The following is a 17,653-nucleotide window of genomic DNA, read 5'->3' on the forward strand; positions in this document are numbered from 1 at the left end:
GCAAAATATAAAAAAATAATTAATTTTTTCAAAAAGTAAATATTCTGAAATATTCATTTCAAAATAAATAATATATATTTGAAATATCATCTCTTTAATGCAATTATAAATATTTCTATTCATTTATTTCATGATCACAAGTTATTAATTACATTCGTGAACATGAATAATCGTGAAATTTATTTTCATATTCGCGAAAATTTACGAAACACTTTTAAAAATTCAAAATTACTGCAAATTTAACAAAAATAAATGAGAGATTACTTACGCTCATAGTGGGTATGGAAAAGAGATAGTAAAAGGGATTCCCAGGGTCGGCGTCGGTCTCGGCGCATTCTTCAGCAGCATCGAGTAGTATCCAGTGAAGGATGTAAAGCAGAGTCGTCTCCATTGCGCCGAGAGTTTGAAAATCCTTCCTTAATGATTAACGAGAAGAAACGATTGCCGGTAAAGGGGACATGAAAATACAAAAACTCGACAAAATGGGTGTGCATAAAGATAGACAATCTCACCTATTGTGCAGAAGATTGGCCGTGGCATGGAGAACGTAGGGAAGAGCCGCTTGTATCAAACGCCATCGTGGCACCGTGCCCAATATCAGGCTCAAAGAGCGTGTTAAATCATTGTGAAGATTCTGAACTAACACCTTCTCCAGAGACTATCAACGAACAGAAGTTTAGCTTTTAAGATTGCCGATTCGAGCGATTGAATTAATTATTTCTCGATATATATATATGTATATTTTCATGTCTTGTTATATATAATATATATATATATAATATATATATTTTTAAATCTCGAGATTTGATTTCATTCGAATTTTCATGACTCGAAAGTTGAATACGAAGTGAAAAAGAAAAGGCTTCGCGTATATTAAAACTTTGGAAAGAAAATTTATGATAAATCGAAATACAATTGAAATACAAATGTATAAAGTGTAAATGTCTTTTTAAAAGTCTATATTTAAATTTATTTCCGAAGAATACTTTCCAATACTTTTCTATTGAAGAAATAAAATTTCAGGATTTATGAATTTTTTGATAAAATATCATCATGTTGCATAATCATATTTTAACTTTGAATATATTGAATATATATATATATATATATATATATATATATAAGGTTAAACTTATTTACTTATATTTAAAATTTATTCGAAGTAAGATTTTGTTAAATAAGAAGTTACATAATACATACTTTATATTACAGTAAAATTCATATGAAATAATCAATTATATTATAAAAAAGTATCAGTAAATTTATTTTCATCGGACTGCGCTACGCAAGCGATGTTGCAATACGCAACACTGCGGCGCATCCAGCTGAATGTTCTCGCTCTTTCGCCGTCTCGCTCTATCTAATACAAATTTAAATTGCTTATAACTCGTTATTTAGGCTTTATCGGACATACGTGTATATGAACTTTTTTCATCGTTTTGATGTTTAGAATCCACCCTCCAAAGATGTCCCATATTTTTATTAACACCTTGTGTATATATATAATTTACAATTGTGTAAAATTAAATATTATAATTTTAAGTGACTTTTATAAAGAAGAAAAGTTTTTAAGAATAATTAAAATCATGAATTATGATGATATTTATCTGCGATACTTTTGTAATACTGACCGTACAAGCTTCTTTGGTCTCCTTGTGTGTGTGTGTGTGTGCGTGAAAAAAATGGACAATCAAGATTAATGTTACAAAATAATATCGATCGCGGAATAAATTTACGGGAAGTCAAGTAAAACAATGAGAAAAATGAATAAGAGAGAAAGAATACTTGCAAGAAGCAAAGTAGATAATGCAAAGTAAAATTATATTTGCATCGCATAAGTAATAAAAAAAAAAAAAAAAAGAATTGGAAAAATATTATTAGAGAGTGCTTACAATTCTATTAGATATTCTTTAATAAGAAATAAGAATATTATGAGTCACAATGTGAAAATTGTTGAATTTATTATTATTTCAATTTTTGATGTGAAAAAAATATATAGAAAAGAAGAATTAATATATCAGCTTATGATATATTAATTATTATTTAATTCAAAGCTGTATTCACATCTACTTAATTTTGATAAAGAGAAAAAAAACAAACATTATACAAGTTATATAACATTATATACAAGTTTAAACTTGATACTAAAAAAAAAAAAAAAAAAAACTACACAAAAATATTCAACAAAGAAAATTGAGAGATATTGAAAAAATGAAGCAGATGTTAATATTTGTACATTGGCTGAAAATTAATGCACATTTGCATTATTGTAATTCGAAAACGAAAGAATAATAAATAATTACCATGCATCAATTATGTAAAGATTCATTTTTTATTTTTCATTACTCGTTTCTGATCAATTGTACAATGGCGATCACTAAGCGCGCCATTTTATCATCAACCACTCTCACTCATCGCGTGAAATTTATTGAAAAGTTGAAAAGTTGAAGTTAAAAAAATTCGTTTCTCATTTGTTTCACTTGCCTAATTTAATCTTACTTTCTTTCTTTCTTAGATATTTTAAGAGACACTATTATTATTCACGGAGAATAAAGTGAAAATAAGAAAGGCTAATCTTGAATTAAAAATTTGTTAGAAAATATTTCAATAAGAAAATAAAATTAAATGATTATATTAAAAATTGAACTATTTTAAACTTAAATTTCAAAAAATAATGAGAAGGATGCTTAACATACATTTCAAATGTATCTTCAACGTGATCTCTTTAAAAATTAAAGACGAACTAAACTTTAGTTCCACATATTTTGGAATAAAAAATCATTGTTTCCTTCAAAAACCAATTCTCAAAACTCTTTGATCTTTCAATTTAGATCATATATAACTATTATTAGATAAAGATGAATCCAATATAGATTTTCAACTATGTATATTATATATTTTCTTTCAATTTAAATCATCTATTATCATAAAGAATCTTAATGTTACTTAGAATAATACTTACAATAATTTAATTATATTAAATACAACATTATTCATTATTCTAATATTCTTTACTATAACAACAATTGTTACACAACAATGTAAGTTTCTACTAAAAATAATATTTCTAAAACTATATCTTTTAATTTTTCTTCCCCCACTTCAATTTTTTTCTTTTTTAAAATAAATACTTCTTTTCGTTTTCAAATTCCATCCAAGTGTGCATCAATTTTACCATTCTACGTCGAGAAGAATCATGCAATAAGTGTGTAATATACAATTTTACAATCAAGTAAATTCTGTCTAATAATCGAACCAGAATAATCAGAGAAATATATAAAATATTGCAAATAGGTTGATAAGCAGCAGTTGGGAGCAGGCAGGTATCAGCGAACTTACATGATGGCCTGGCGCGTGTTGACAGAACTGCAGGTGACACGTGGAGGCGGCAGCGTGGAGGAGGTTACATTGTTAGTGCAGGTCGGGTAGGTATTGGAAAACAAAAGGCTGATAGGATGATTGATAAGGATTTTGCACGGCATGAAATCCTGTGCTACTTTTTCTTTTTTTTTTCTTTGTAATTGGCGGAATTTCAAATCTTCAAGTATTATTATTATTATTCTTTTGGATTCCATGAGTGCAAAAAAAAAAAATGCTCGAATAAAGTTTCCATGATAAGTCAATGAAAATTTTGTTGTTGACAATTGTATTTGATTTATTTCATTGAGACTTATCGTTTCAAAGACGAATCATTTTATTCTTTTTGAAACCTCGAAATTTTAATGAATAATGATTAAATATTAATTTACATTACGAAATTGTTACGCTAAAATTTAAATTTTTGAAAGTATATTTTTTCTGATAAGAAATTTTTTTCTTGTTGATCTCCCGTTAAAAATTGAAATTTTATTTGTTGAATGATAAAAATTTCAAATAAATCGATAAAATCAAATTAAAATCAAAAATTCAAATTAACTCGAACGCTTTCAAAATTGTTAATATCGAAGGTACTAAAAAACCAAGGGAAATAAACAAAAAGCACAACAGATTCACAATTCGTGGACAATCACGAAAGCGAAAAATTTGTACAAAACAAATTGTTCCTCCATTGTTAAAAGCATGTATCTATAAATTTGAAATATTTTTTTTATCTCTATAACTTGTGTCAAAAACATCGCGTGTCTTGTGTCACGAGACTTTTTGTACAATCGCTTTGAATAAAAAAAAATTACTTAATCGTACGATATGAATATAATTAAGATTTATCGCTAAAATAAATTAATTTAATAAAAACAATTTGTGAACATACGTGTATCTTTTTGCTACTGTTTCACTAAATTTTTTCGTTAACGCACGCACATACACGTGTTCATGTGTTTTCACGAAGATTAAAAAGAGACAAAGGTATATGAATTTTTACCGTGCAGGATGCCTCGTGAAGTTTGCCAAGTTTCGCACGAATGAATGGCCTGTAATATGCAAATTACGTATTCTGTACAATTGTGTAATATAATAATATAGTTTCATACGAATGAGTGATTAAAAATGACGTTTAATAGAAGAGAAACGAATAAGAATTTAATCAACGTTCAGATGATAATAATTTAAACATCGATTATGGAAAACTTGTTCATCAAGACACGTCTGATGATTTTTCGACATACAGTGGCTATAAAAAATATTTGCAACGCCATTTTTATTCTTACGAATGATGTTGTATAACATTTAATCAATCACATTAAACGTATACGTTATGAAATCGTTGGTATTTCGTTGATGATCATTTATTATTAAATTTTTGTAAATAATTTTTTTATAGACAAAATAAACGCTACTGTTTACAAATATTCGGATATTTTTCTCGTTAACTGCTAAAACTATTTGGTAAATGAATGATAAATAAAATTATTGAATCAAGAAACAATTTAAATAATGATTAAAATTACTTATTATAAATCTTATGTTATGTGCATTCACGTTATATATGTTATATATCATTAATAGATTCGATTTTAATTGGTAGACTTTAATAGAATCATTTTTTACTCGATAATTATACATATAGTATGTATAATTATATAGTATATGATATCAGTCATAAATTTATACTCAATGAATTAAGCAATCGGAAAGAAATACCACTTCTTACACAACTAAAGAATCCTCTTTATATTTATAACTCGATATTCGGCTATAAATCGACGCGTTAACGTTCCATACATCCTTCTGTGGATAATTTATAAAATTACAAATTACGATTCTTCTCTGTTTATCGTATCCGATTATTTTTTTTACGCAATAGCAATTTTCTAACAAGGAACACGTGAAATTTTTTTGTAATCGTGAGATATCTACGCACAAAGGTAAAAATAATAAATTAAATTTACTCTTATAAGTACCTCAACTGTCTCCAAAGGAACATCTGAACAGGGATGGGCAAAGCCTGTTCCTGTATGTTTCCATCGAGGGATCGACGTTTGTGCATGTTTTCGGTAGAAACGTCTAAAATCATTTCATCATTTTTTTCATAAATTTATCATTAGCAGGATGAGATCCAGTTTCGTATAGTATCGTCGAGAAGCCACGTGCCCTCACCTGAGAATAGCAAATACTCTCCCGTTCACTTCCCAGCGACATCAGCCGTTCTTTTCGTGTTACTCTAAACGCACGTTAGGCTCACCCTGTCATCGCATATAAATCAATTAAGGGAGTGTCGTTCGCCACCCAAGTGTCTCGAATCTTTTTTTTTATTCCAGCTTTGATCGGATCGATAGAAATGGAATTCGAAAGAAGGAAATTATTTCGTTTAAATTATGATAGTTGAACGAAGAATTAAATTAAAATTTATTCCTCAAATTTTTTGTTTCTCATTTTGTAAATTGTAAATTTTTATATATTCAAATTTTACTCGTAATATATAAATATATATAAATATCTAATAGAATGAATAATTTTAAAGAGTGATTCGTAATGAAAAATAGAATTCAAAAATAAAATTGTTATAATTTATTAGGAAAAAGCGTCTACTTGCCAATCATTCGACCAAAGAATTATTACGCGATTAATAAATTAATAAAAAGACAATTATCATAATTATAATAGAAAATTGTTACGCAAACACCTCGGGTATAAAATAATTACTATTTCTCCGATCCAAACACATTTAAGTCATTCAATTCAATTTCGAATTCATTTATTATTCGTGCGCGGAATGGAAGACAGAATGGAAATTAAACGAACGGTGAACAGATTGAACTTGCAGATAAAAAAAAAATATACCAGTTCCACAGTTGTTGTCAGATTCTTGGTCGCTAATACGCGATCAAACACGTGGAAACCTTTTCACGATCGTGGCCTATTATGCGCAAAAAAGAAATTGCTTTTATCGCGCCGAATAGAGACTGATAGAATATAATAGGATAAAATCGATCACTCAACCAAACCAATGAACGTTTGCAACAAACACCAAAATATAACCAAAATAAAATAATTAATAATAAAATAAAATAAACTATCACCGTAACCAAAATCATCGAACGAATTCCAAATTCTTTCGCTTCTCTTCCTCTTCGAAAAAGAAGAAGGAAGAAAAGAAGAAAAAAATTACAGAATAAATTTCGAGCCACCTCGATCATCCTCCGAATCCACTCTTTCTCACCCACCGTTTCGAGAGCCGCTACGTTTGCTGCTTCGTTGCTACGCACCTACGTGTATTCGAGATATAAAGAAGCAATAGCGGGGGTTGGTATAGCGAGCACACACCTTTACGAGGGAGGAAGGGTAGGGGAAGAGGAAGAAATCGCCAAGAAAGATATCGCGCACTATCGAAGATCCTCTCCACGAGGAGGGATTGGAGGGATCTGGCCGGATCTGGCACGATTGGTGTTGCGGAGATGGGGAGAGCAGCACCGTGCAACGAAAGGAAATCACGTGGCCACACGCACACGGCCTAGTGACACAATTGCTCTCGTTGCTTCCAGGCCCTGTGCCGCCGCTCACCGGGTAAAGGCGGATGCACCACCGCGCCAGGATCGTGAGTGACTGAGGAGAGACACAAAGGTGGATGTGGATGTAACGCTGTTGGGAAAGGATGGGAATGCGCGCGCTACTCTTGGAAAATCCAATGCGCCGGTCGTTCCATCGATCAGCCCAGGAATCTGCTCGCTGGACCACCCCTACTTTCTGCCGGGGGAGACCAACACCCCTCTCCGCGCACCTTGCCAACCCACCGCTTACCCGCCTAACACACCTTGCATCCGTCGAGCCTCTTCCGCGATCCACCGATCCGCTTTTGCGAAGGTGACTTGGAAAGAAGAAGAGGGAGAGGGAAAGAGGGGAGGAGGGGATAATTGATAAATTTTTCATGGTAATTTTGTACGCGCAGTTATTTGGATTAACCAACTTTTTCCGTCTACGGTTAACCGATTTGAAAAGATATAAAAGAGATATGAGAGAAAGAGGGATTGACAGAATATTGATAGATTTTTGTAACAGTTTTGTATAGTTTTTTTTATTTAAATAGGATAATCTATCTTTTTTGTTTTGTGAGAGAGGGATTGATAGATTCTTTTATAATTTATAATTTGTCGTATTGCTATTTACATTTATTTATTCCATCTACGAAATCTTCTTCACTTGCAACAAGAAAGAGAAGAATATATATAATTCTTTCTTTTGTATATATACATGTACGAATTGAGAGATTTTTATAATAATTTTATATATTTTCTTCTATTCAAGTAAATAATCTATCTTTTCTGTTTTGGATTTAAAAAGAGAGATAAATTGGGATAAAAGAGAGAGGGATTGATAGATTCTTTTATAATTTATAATTTGTTGTATTGCTATTTATATTTATCTAGCCCATCTATGAAATCTTCTTCACTTTGCAACAAAAAAGAGAAGAATATATATAATTCTTTTCTTTGTATATATATATATATATATATAAAGAGAAGAATATATATAATTCTTTTCTTTGTATATATATATATATATATATATGTATGTATGTATGTATGTAAAGGAATTGATAGATTTTTACAATAATTTTATATATTTTCTTGTAATCAATCCCATCTTATCTATTTTGGATTTAAGAAGATAAATTGGCATAAAAGAGAGAGGGATTGATAGATTTTTTTATAATTTATAATTTATTGTATTTCTATTTACATCTATCTAGCCCATTTATGAAATCTTTTCTTCACTTTGCAACAAGGAAAAGAAGAATGTATATAATTCTTTTCTTTGTATATGTATATGTATAGGAATTAAGGAAATATTGATAGATTTTTACAATTGTAGGTACTTTCTCTTATTCAAGCTAATCCACCTTTTCTATTTTGGATAATTCGATCTGGTTTTTTTGTGGATAGCTTATTTTTTATAAAAAAAAATAATATATTTAATAATAAAATAATATTTTCCATAAGTTTCCATTCATGAAGAGGCTTTCGAGGTTCTGCGATCAATCGATGTATCTTTCTTGTCAACGTAATAAGAAAAAGAAGGGGATATGGAGTCAAATAAATATTTTTGCCATTTTTTGTGTCATCTAACTTTCCAAGAATGAGATAGAAATTGAGGAGATATTTGTAATTTTATATGTACATTTTTCCTTTCTTTGAATATATCTAATCCATCTTTTTAATCGCTTTTAATTAACTGATTTAACTTTGCAAGATAATATTTGAATCTAATAAATCTAATAGTTAAAATCTGGATCTGATATTTTTGAATTTATAAAAATGTAAATCCTTGAAGTTTTACATTACTAATAAACGATGAAGAAAAATGGTAGATGACATGTAAATGACAATAAAAATAATAATAACAATAAAAATTACTTACCTGAGATTAATTTTGCAAATAATATAATATGTATAATTTTAACGTGTTATCTCATTAATTTTGAAAGAGTTAACTTTTATGTTTAAACTCTTACCTCCTCTTTATTTCCAATACGGCTAAATCATCATTTGCTATTGAATTATATATTTTAGAACGAATAGAATAAAATCACAAAATCGAACATTGAAAATTTTCGAACGATTCGAAAGGCAATCGCTCGAAATGAGACGCAGAAATTGCATAACTTTTTTTATATTTCAAATTCTCCAAAAGTACAATCTCATTTTTATACATTATATACATATATAATAAGAAAAAGCGAAATTTCTCAATTTTGCAATAACAATTATTTACAAATAATTTTGCGATGTTTATCTACCAACGATGCTGGAAAAATGAAAGAATATAGGGATGATGGAATATAGACAGGAAGTATAAGGGAGTACGAAAGGAAGGATGAAAAGAAGAGGACGATAATCAGAATTATATAATACGGGCGAAAAATTGAAAAGCGAAGACCGCTTATTCAGCTTGATTAGAGTCCTCTTCAATATCACAAACCTCGCCGTTTCGAACTTGAATAACTTGACTGGGCTCCTTAAGGGTGTCAAGCTGTTCTTCCTCGGTGGAGGACAGTTGCCTACCAAGACACCTCTCCATGTCCCCGAGTGTTATGTCCATCTCGAACACGATCTCGTTCGAGCTCCCCTCCTTCCTCTCCTTCCTCTTCCCTTCCTCGAAAGGGGTGGACGTGATCTCTATGCATATCTCCGCGCTCTTGTCGTCCCCCCTCGTCACCTCCAATTTCTCGTCAATGATCTTGCAAATATCCCTCCAAAGATTCCTCTTGCTCGGGTGCAAGTTCTCCACGAATCTCTGGAAACTCCGCCAATCCATCTCCTCCGTGCTCTCCAACACCTTTCTGTACAACAGCAACACGTCCTCCATTTTGTTCCCGTAATTCCCATTCTTGTCTATCACGTTCTTCAACGAGGACTCGTTGTATATGATCTTTCGCGTCACGTTACCTACGCGATCCGACAACGAGCAGGTGGCGGACGAGGATTTGTTCTCGCTGCTGTTCTTCGATCTCACCGATCTCAACGATTTGAAAGTTTTGAACGATTCGAACAAATGTTTGCCGAAACGTTTCTCGCTCTTCCTACCCTCCGGCCTCTCCCCTTTCTCGCTCGTCTTGTTGCTTATCGATTCTTTGCTGCTCCACAATTTGAAGCCACCCACTATGCTCGATATAATCTGCCTGTTCGAGTACTTGTTCTTCGAAGACGATCTCTTCTCTATCTCGTCCGCGTTTTTATTCTCCAATTGGTTCCGCCTCTCCTCGGCCCAACCATCCCCGCAGTGAACCGACTTCTCCTTGGTCCAAAATCGTCTTCCCTCCTTCGAGTCGATCACGGACGGTTTCGAGGTGTCCGAGCTTTTGTTGTTGTACCTTCCGTCTTGGATCCTCTGGAGGGGCGCTTTCACCCATTCCCGGATCATGTTCTCGGCCGAGGAGGAGCTCACCATCGAGGTGTTGCTCTCGTTCCCCTGCCCGACCTGGATCTCGTCCCGGTGCTCGCAATTTTCCAACGAGTCGTCCTCCATCAGACACGTGGCGCTCCTGAATTGTTTCAAATTCTGCATGGGCTCCAGCCTAATCATTTTCTTCTCGTAACTTCTCGCCATCTTGTCCCTGGGTACCAATCTCTCGCGGATCAAAAATTCCGAATTCCGATCGCGGTTGTTGTGCAACACGAAACTCCTCTCGTTGGTCGTGTATCTAGCGTGGTGAACGCACGCTCTTTCACCCGATTTCGAAACGGATTCATTCTCTCTGCCGTCCATCGATTCGAGACGGCCCCGTGCCAAATACGCCATCACGTTGCCGGACGAATTCGCTCCGTGAACAATTTTCGTGGTCGCCGATTCGTTCCGCTTCTCGCTCATCAACGACGACCGATTCTCAACCACCTCCTCCTCCCCCAACTCGGTTTTCGGGGTCTCGTACACGATGTCCCTTAGAATCTTCTCGTTGCACTCGTTCCCGTTCATGTCGTCCTTCGCCCTCCAATCCGACTTCTTGCTCGCCGGTTGAACGTCGGCGTAGAACTTGCTACCCCTAGACTTCTCCTTGCTTTCCACGTTGGAGCCGTTGCACATCGGCTTCGAGATCACTTTGAACGAATTCTTCGCCCTCGCGCTCTGCGACGGAGGACCCTCCCCGTCGTTGCTGCCCTCCTGCGTCGTGTCCTCGTTCTCCCGCTCGGCCACCATGGTCTCGACGCGTTGAGGCGCGGCCAAATGGTAATTGTTCTCCCGTTTAACCCTCAAACTCACCTCCCTCGAACCGTAAGCCTTCCCGCCGCCGTTCTCAACCATCCTCTCCTTTCGCGAGAAACGGTTATCCTTCCTCTGCACGTTATAATATTTCCCGAACCGAGCTTGCTCCTTGTTCGGACCTCTGCCCATTTGATGATGTTTCCTGAAGTCGTCGTCCCCGCTGCTCGGTATGTCGGAGAACATTTGCGTGCTCAAGAAGTAGGAGGTGGGAAGGGGGGATATCCGTTGCTCGATGAACGTGCTTTTAGGATTCGTGCAACTGACAACGCCGCAATGCCTGCACATTTTCAACGTTGGATCCGTCGATAGAAGGTGGTCCAATCTCTCGTTGCTGCATCGACGCACCTGCGGAAAATTGAGAATATTTTATTTCTTTTCTTCAGAAAGAATTTTTATTTATATTTATATTTCGAAAAATTGCGAAGGAATTAGGAAAGGAATTTTCTAAAAATATATGTATATATATATATTATTTGAAATACGATTAAATTTATCCTTGCTTCACGCACACACGCACGCATACACGCACACGCAGGCGTACGTTCACGTACCAAAGACTGCAACTTGGCGAGAACATCGAGATATCTAAACGTGGACACCAAGGAACTTTTGGACGAGTTTTTCAACGAGTCGCAAATTTTGTAAACGGCGGCCAACTCGACCAGAGGCCCGCCCTGATCGACGTCCTTGCTCACGTGCTGGTCTATCTCCCCGAAAACTTTGTTTATCGACTTCTCCATGTCCGAGTTGCACGCGTAATAACGCAATAGAAGATCGATGTCGAGGGGGCCGTCGGCGCGGATCGAGTCCGCCCTCTGTTTAGAGAACGGGGAATTTCTGACGTTAGATTTCAAATTTCTTTGCACGTGTGCAACCTTCGCGCTATCGCACTCGTGAATCGTGCTCAACGTTTTTATGGAATATTCGTGGGCAGTGTCGGAAGTAGGAATTTCTGCAACAGGTTCGAAGATTCTTACTTCTATGTACTTATTTTGATCCATATCTAATGGATACGATAGCTTCTTCAGTTTCTCGATACTTGTACGGTACGATGATATTGAAGGTACTTCAACCTGGAATAGACTGACATTTTTTTATCTAGTTTGTAGATTGTTAATATTAATATTGATTCCATTTTTATCGCTTATTGGAAATTTCGCGTTTTGCAAATTTATCGCGTTAAGCAAATCTTCGATCGTTTATTATATGTCGATTATTTTACCTTTGACGGGGTTTGACACAATTTGAGGTTATATCGGTAATTCTGTTGCAAATAAAAATTTTATTTTAGTAATTTTGCAGCGTTCTATCGATTATTATTATTATCAATTCTCGTTAAAATAAATGAATTTTCGTTTATTTATATGTCGGTATTCTTTACGGTTTTTGAATTCGATACGAAATTAAGTTTAGGCAATTTTATTTCAATATAAAAATTTTATTTTAGTAGATTAATTATCTGTTGATCAATTATTATGTCAATATTATTAATGTTATTCGTTAATATTCGATATTCGATTCGATTTTCACGATTATTCACAATCCTGTTATAATAAAAGTTTTTTTATATTTTAATATTTCGTTTATTATATACAGATTAATAATCTGTTAATAATTGATCAATAATTGATCATTGATCATTAATGTCTATAAATATTTGCTTGTTCGTTAATATCTGATTTTTAATTTATTTAACATTGAGAGACTGTCAACACTTGTCTTATGATAAAAATTTTATTTTATTATTTTATAGATTAACTCTAATTAATATCTATGAATTTTCTTTTATAATTTTGCACAAACTTCTCTAATCCTCTTTTCATAACCTTCATTTATTTATTTAATATTCTATCCTTGATTCAACGTTGAACGTTCAGTCGACGATTCTGTTGTAATAAAATTTTTATTTCAACGCTTTTTTTTAGGTTAAATCTACTAATAATAATAATCATTAATATTTATCCGATTTCCTTTTTTAATTCCGTATAATTTTATTTATTCAGCAATATTCTGGCTTCGAATTGAATTTAATTTAAAAATCAACGAGGAGTTGCAATAACAATTCTATCGTATAATAAAAATATTAACATTAATATTGTATAGGTTAGGTCTATTAACAAGATATTGATTGATACGATTTTAAAAATTTTTAATTAATAAAATTATTATATTCAAAGTTGTACAATACGTTGCGTATAATCAGTTTCCATGAAGTGAATGGGCGACACCTTGAAAATATAATTTGTTCACCATCTTCTGACATTTTCCTGGACACGAGCAGACATTTTACGAGTTCACTTTAGGGTATCGATAACCCTACGTAAATTTCGTATTCTCAGTTCATATTTAAACTTATTTGTTGATCAATTTAATAGATACGTTGATCGAATAAAGTGTGAAATTCAAAAACAGTACGAACGCACAATTGGCAAAATTCAAGTGCATGCGTATTTGCCATGCTCGTGTAAAACGTGACGATCGCAACCGTTAACAGCTACCGATTTCAGTTCTTTGTCGATTTGATAATGCCTCAAATTATGGTCGAAGCTTTCGCAAAAAGTTTAATTGACAAGATAATGTTAGAAGCTTTCGATGTGGTTGATACGAATGAAGGTGAGCAGTTGTTATTGTCCGATGTAAATAGGACATTTCGTTGAATTTTGTTTTATTTAGGTTCTGTCAATTTGCACAATGCTAGATTGTGAATTTTTTTACACAACTGAAACGTGTTCAAACGTTCAACTAATATGTGACATTATGTAGGATATATGCGATTGGTATATATACGTGTGTATATACATATATATATTATTTATATATTATTTATACGTTTGTGAAATATTAATAATTTTATTGTGTACATCTCTCATAATTTATATTATAATGATATATGACAATAATTTTTTCAAGGTTTCCTGCTTGGTAAATCGATATCGTATGTTTGAAAAAATTAACTTGTAGATTGAAAAATAACATTTTCACATCTGTATGTATGTATATATATCTAATATTTAAATTTTAAATTTGATCTAATTACATCTTATTACTTTCTGTATTATCACTGCAGATTTCTCTTATCTTCAGTATTTAAAATATTGAAAATATTCCTGTGAGCTTCTTATATATACAAAAAATTTTTTTCCCAGATGAAAAAAGTATATTTTTTTAAGTTATATTTTTAAATCGATATGTAACATATATATATAACATCGAATATCAATTAATACGATAACATGTTAGAAATATTATTTATATAAAAATCCGCAATCTAGTAACTATTACATATATCCCATTTATTGCAATAAATGACACGATTCAAAAATTCCAATCTTTTAATTGTTAATATAAAAATAACTATACTTTTTTCTTTTAAAAGTTTTAATAAGCGAGCTTTCGATTTGAAAATAATTTTTGTTTTATATCGTTGTTAACAAAACGTATGTGTATGTGTGTGTGTGTGTAAAATGATTCCATATTTATTTTTAAGCTTATTTAAAGGAAATATAAGTATGTTATTCGCGTAGACAGGAATTCGCATTAATTTTGACAAATTGCAATCAACGAAAAAAAATAACGTTGCCAGAAAAATTACAAATGCCGGATAATCGACAAGAAACGACCGATACCCAATCGCAGGCTGCGCAACAAATGCAGGATCTTTTGTGTACAGATCGAAACGAGACGGAAAATGCGGAGATAATAGAGAAGATGGTATGCGGTTTACACAATCTGCAAATCGGAGATTCGACTCCTATGCCTTTACACCTATCTAAATTAGAGAAACAGGTAAATGAAAATAATATCGAAGTTTATTTTGTTAATCTCTAATAATGTATATATATATATAAAATATTTAATATCCTCGTTCGAATTCTAAGAAATCTAATCAAAATCATTATCATTAACTGCCCTAATTATAAAATAAAAGATCCATGATAAATTATATATATACATATGTCAGATCCATTATTGCATTTCTTAAAAAAAAAATTAATGATTATTAATATCCAATTGCTAAATTATTAGAATTCCCGAAAATAGATTGCCAATCATCCAATCCCCCACCCTTTCATCCTTTCTTTTATCCCTCAACAATCCCCAATTAATACAATTTGTGGATCCAGGTGAAACACATCGTGCACAACATCGACAATATCATATACACGGAGCCCGCCACCCCCGTGGAGACGCATTCGACCCAGGGCCAGGGCGACGTGCACCAGATAATCCACGACGCGGTGATCGAGATGGCGGCGGACCCGACCTGCGCCCGCCTTGAAAAGGTGACCGACAGTTCCGAGGCGACGAGGGTGTCCACCAGCCTGATATATCGAATGATCGAGGAGCTCGAGTCGAGGATGGGGGAGCGGGGCAAGGAGCAGGAGAACGAAGAGCCCGAGCCGGCCGTGAACAAGGAGAAGATCGAGGTTTGGGAGGAGTCCGAGGAGCAATTCATAAGGACCATAGAGAGTATCGACGACCCGGATCAGAATTACGTTGAATCGATCCCCGAGAGCAGGACGGACGTTTGCGACTTCGCTTACGACGGGCTAGCATCGTCCTTTGTCGGTTCCTCGACGCCGTTCCCAAAGAACTCCTCTTTGGAGGAGGTGGCCATCGAGGATATCACTTCCTCTCCCCTGCCCCCAGACGTGGAGCAACGCCCGTCCGGGAAGACGAAGAGTCTTACCCACAACGAGACGCAATCCGAGGAATTGAAGAAGAAGGGTATCCTGAGCAGAACGAGGAAGCTGTTCCGCACGATTTTCGGACGTCGAAAGAAATGATTTTTCGGGGATGGCCGAGTTGTCCAGTTTTTTTTTTTTCACCACCCTCTTCCCTCCTCCTTCTCCCCCCCCCCTCTCTCTCGATGGAACGGAATATGAAAAAGCAGCAACGTCTGGAAAAAAATAAAAAACACATATACACACATTATATATACACGCACATACGTACACACACGCATACATACATGTACACACATATACACACACACGAACGAATTTGTAAACCTATAATTTTTTTTTTTAAAACGCGAAACGCGCTCCCCGAGCCGATTTAAATATAAACTCCCTAGTTTAGTCATCAATTGGCCACGCGTGCAGCGTAGTCTACGCACGCTTAACCTCTTACCGAGTTATATATATATATATTTATATTCATGTATGTATATATATATATATGAATATAAGACGTGAAATAAATTCCACGCGTTCCTAAGGACACCGTGGAGGAAAAGATGTAGCTTACAAATTTTTATATAACGCAGTCTTTTTTTTTTTTTTTTTTTTTTTTTTTTTTTTTTTTTTNTTTTTTTTTTTTTTTTTTTTTTTTTTTTTTTTTGGTAAACAATAAAGTTTATTTTAATTTTGAACGAAAGGTTAAGTTGAGTATGGGATTCTGTGTCATTTTACCAGTTTTTTTTTATTTAATTCGAATCGTAATTGTATCTGATAACAACGAAAACTTGGTGGATCTAAGAGGCTAAATTGATTAATCTCATCGTTGTTGATTTAATGTTTGAATATAAAAGGATATAAATGAGATTGAATTCCGAAAGAATTTTCGAAAAAAAAAAAAAAGAAAGAAAGAAATGGAATTTGACCAATTTGGCTTCTCAGTGTTTATATCAAATGGATTGTTAAACAGTTGAAAGTAATTGTGGAAGAAAATTTATAACACCGGGAACCTTTACTTATTGATATTGTTAATAGTAAGTGTATTGACAAGGTAATATACGTATGATGCATAAAATTTATTTTTACGTATACAAAGTGTCCTGCTTTGAACTAGAATATCTCGAAATCTATGAACGATATTGAAAAATATTTGGAAAAAAATTAAATTATTTGAATGGTTAAAAAGAAATTTTTCGTTGACACAAATGATGAATTTGTAGTTTTTCGTGAAGTAAGTTTCCTAGATGAAGAATTCAGAAGCCAATGGAAACCAATATAAGTCATATTTTCTGGAAAATGGAAATTAACCATTCGAGAATCTCTTTCTTGTCTAAATTTTTAATTGATAAATCAATTATTTAATTGATTTGCCAACTTTGGAAATTTGGATAATAAAGGAATTTTTTAATTACATAACTCGTTTACAAAGAATCAAATATTAAGAGTTCATATTTCTGAACCTTCTAAATATTCAAATTTTTATCTAAAATATTTCCCAATATCATTAATTTCCACGATATTCAAGTGTATCATTTTAAATAGGACATTCCATTTTTCTTCCTCTTCATTTCAATACTTCTTTACCATTGTTATGTAACGTAATATATCCCATCAAATAACGAATAATTTCTAAAATTTCACCGTACTAAGTACATTCACACTACTCAGAATTCCGCTAACAATTCGATCGTACAAATGGACTAATTTCAATGTGATAAAAAAGATAAAAAAATACGAAAACAAGAATCGAATTTAAGATGTGTATATATTTCGTTTTTCATCGCTTATAAACTCATAAATGATTTAGTAAGTTTTGAAAATTTCACCATAAAATACTT

The 17,653-nt window shown here is 33.2% G+C and overlaps 3 protein-coding genes across 3 annotated transcripts in view; 1 reads left to right on the forward strand and 2 right to left on the reverse strand.

Moving 5' to 3' along the window:
* Positions 1–6,927, reverse strand: part of LOC122715667 (protein unc-80 homolog) — a 49,621-nt gene extending 42,694 nt beyond the window's left edge. Inside the window, exons 1-8 of the mRNA XM_043938034.1 lie at positions 6,603–6,927; positions 5,536–5,621; positions 5,340–5,442; positions 4,361–4,409; positions 3,340–3,366; positions 1,632–1,652; positions 513–658; positions 269–416 (exon numbers count right to left, since the gene is read on the reverse strand). Coding sequence (XP_043793969.1) covers positions 269–416; positions 513–658; positions 1,632–1,652; positions 3,340–3,366; positions 4,361–4,409; positions 5,340–5,425 — 477 coding nt within the window. The 5' untranslated portion in view covers positions 5,426–5,442; positions 5,536–5,621; positions 6,603–6,927. The remainder of the gene's footprint in view (positions 1–268; positions 417–512; positions 659–1,631; positions 1,653–3,339; positions 3,367–4,360; positions 4,410–5,339; positions 5,443–5,535; positions 5,622–6,602) is intronic.
* Positions 6,928–9,197: 2,270 nt separating this feature from the next.
* Positions 9,198–12,137, reverse strand: LOC122715668. Its single transcript, XM_043938035.1, has 2 exons — positions 11,688–12,137; positions 9,198–11,481 (listed from the first exon to the last, which is right to left on the reverse strand). Exons 1-2 carry the CDS (start codon positions 12,135–12,137, stop codon positions 9,316–9,318), a joined length of 2,616 nt encoding a protein of 871 aa, XP_043793970.1. The 3' UTR covers positions 9,198–9,315.
* A 1,251-nt stretch (positions 12,138–13,388) lies between these two features.
* On the forward strand, positions 13,389–16,030 carry LOC122715670. The gene is made up of 3 exons (XM_043938038.1): positions 13,389–13,749; positions 14,720–14,922; positions 15,261–16,030. Exons 1-3 carry the CDS (start codon positions 13,662–13,664, stop codon positions 15,921–15,923), a joined length of 954 nt encoding a protein of 317 aa, XP_043793973.1. The 5' UTR covers positions 13,389–13,661; the 3' UTR covers positions 15,924–16,030.
* Positions 16,031–17,653: the final 1,623 nt, after the last annotated feature.

The sequence above is a fragment of the Apis laboriosa genome, unplaced genomic scaffold, assembly GCF_014066325.1.
Source record: "Apis laboriosa isolate Shangri-la unplaced genomic scaffold, ASM1406632v1 scaffold39_cov144, whole genome shotgun sequence".
NCBI classification, from domain to species: domain Eukaryota; kingdom Metazoa; phylum Arthropoda; class Insecta; order Hymenoptera; family Apidae; genus Apis; species Apis laboriosa.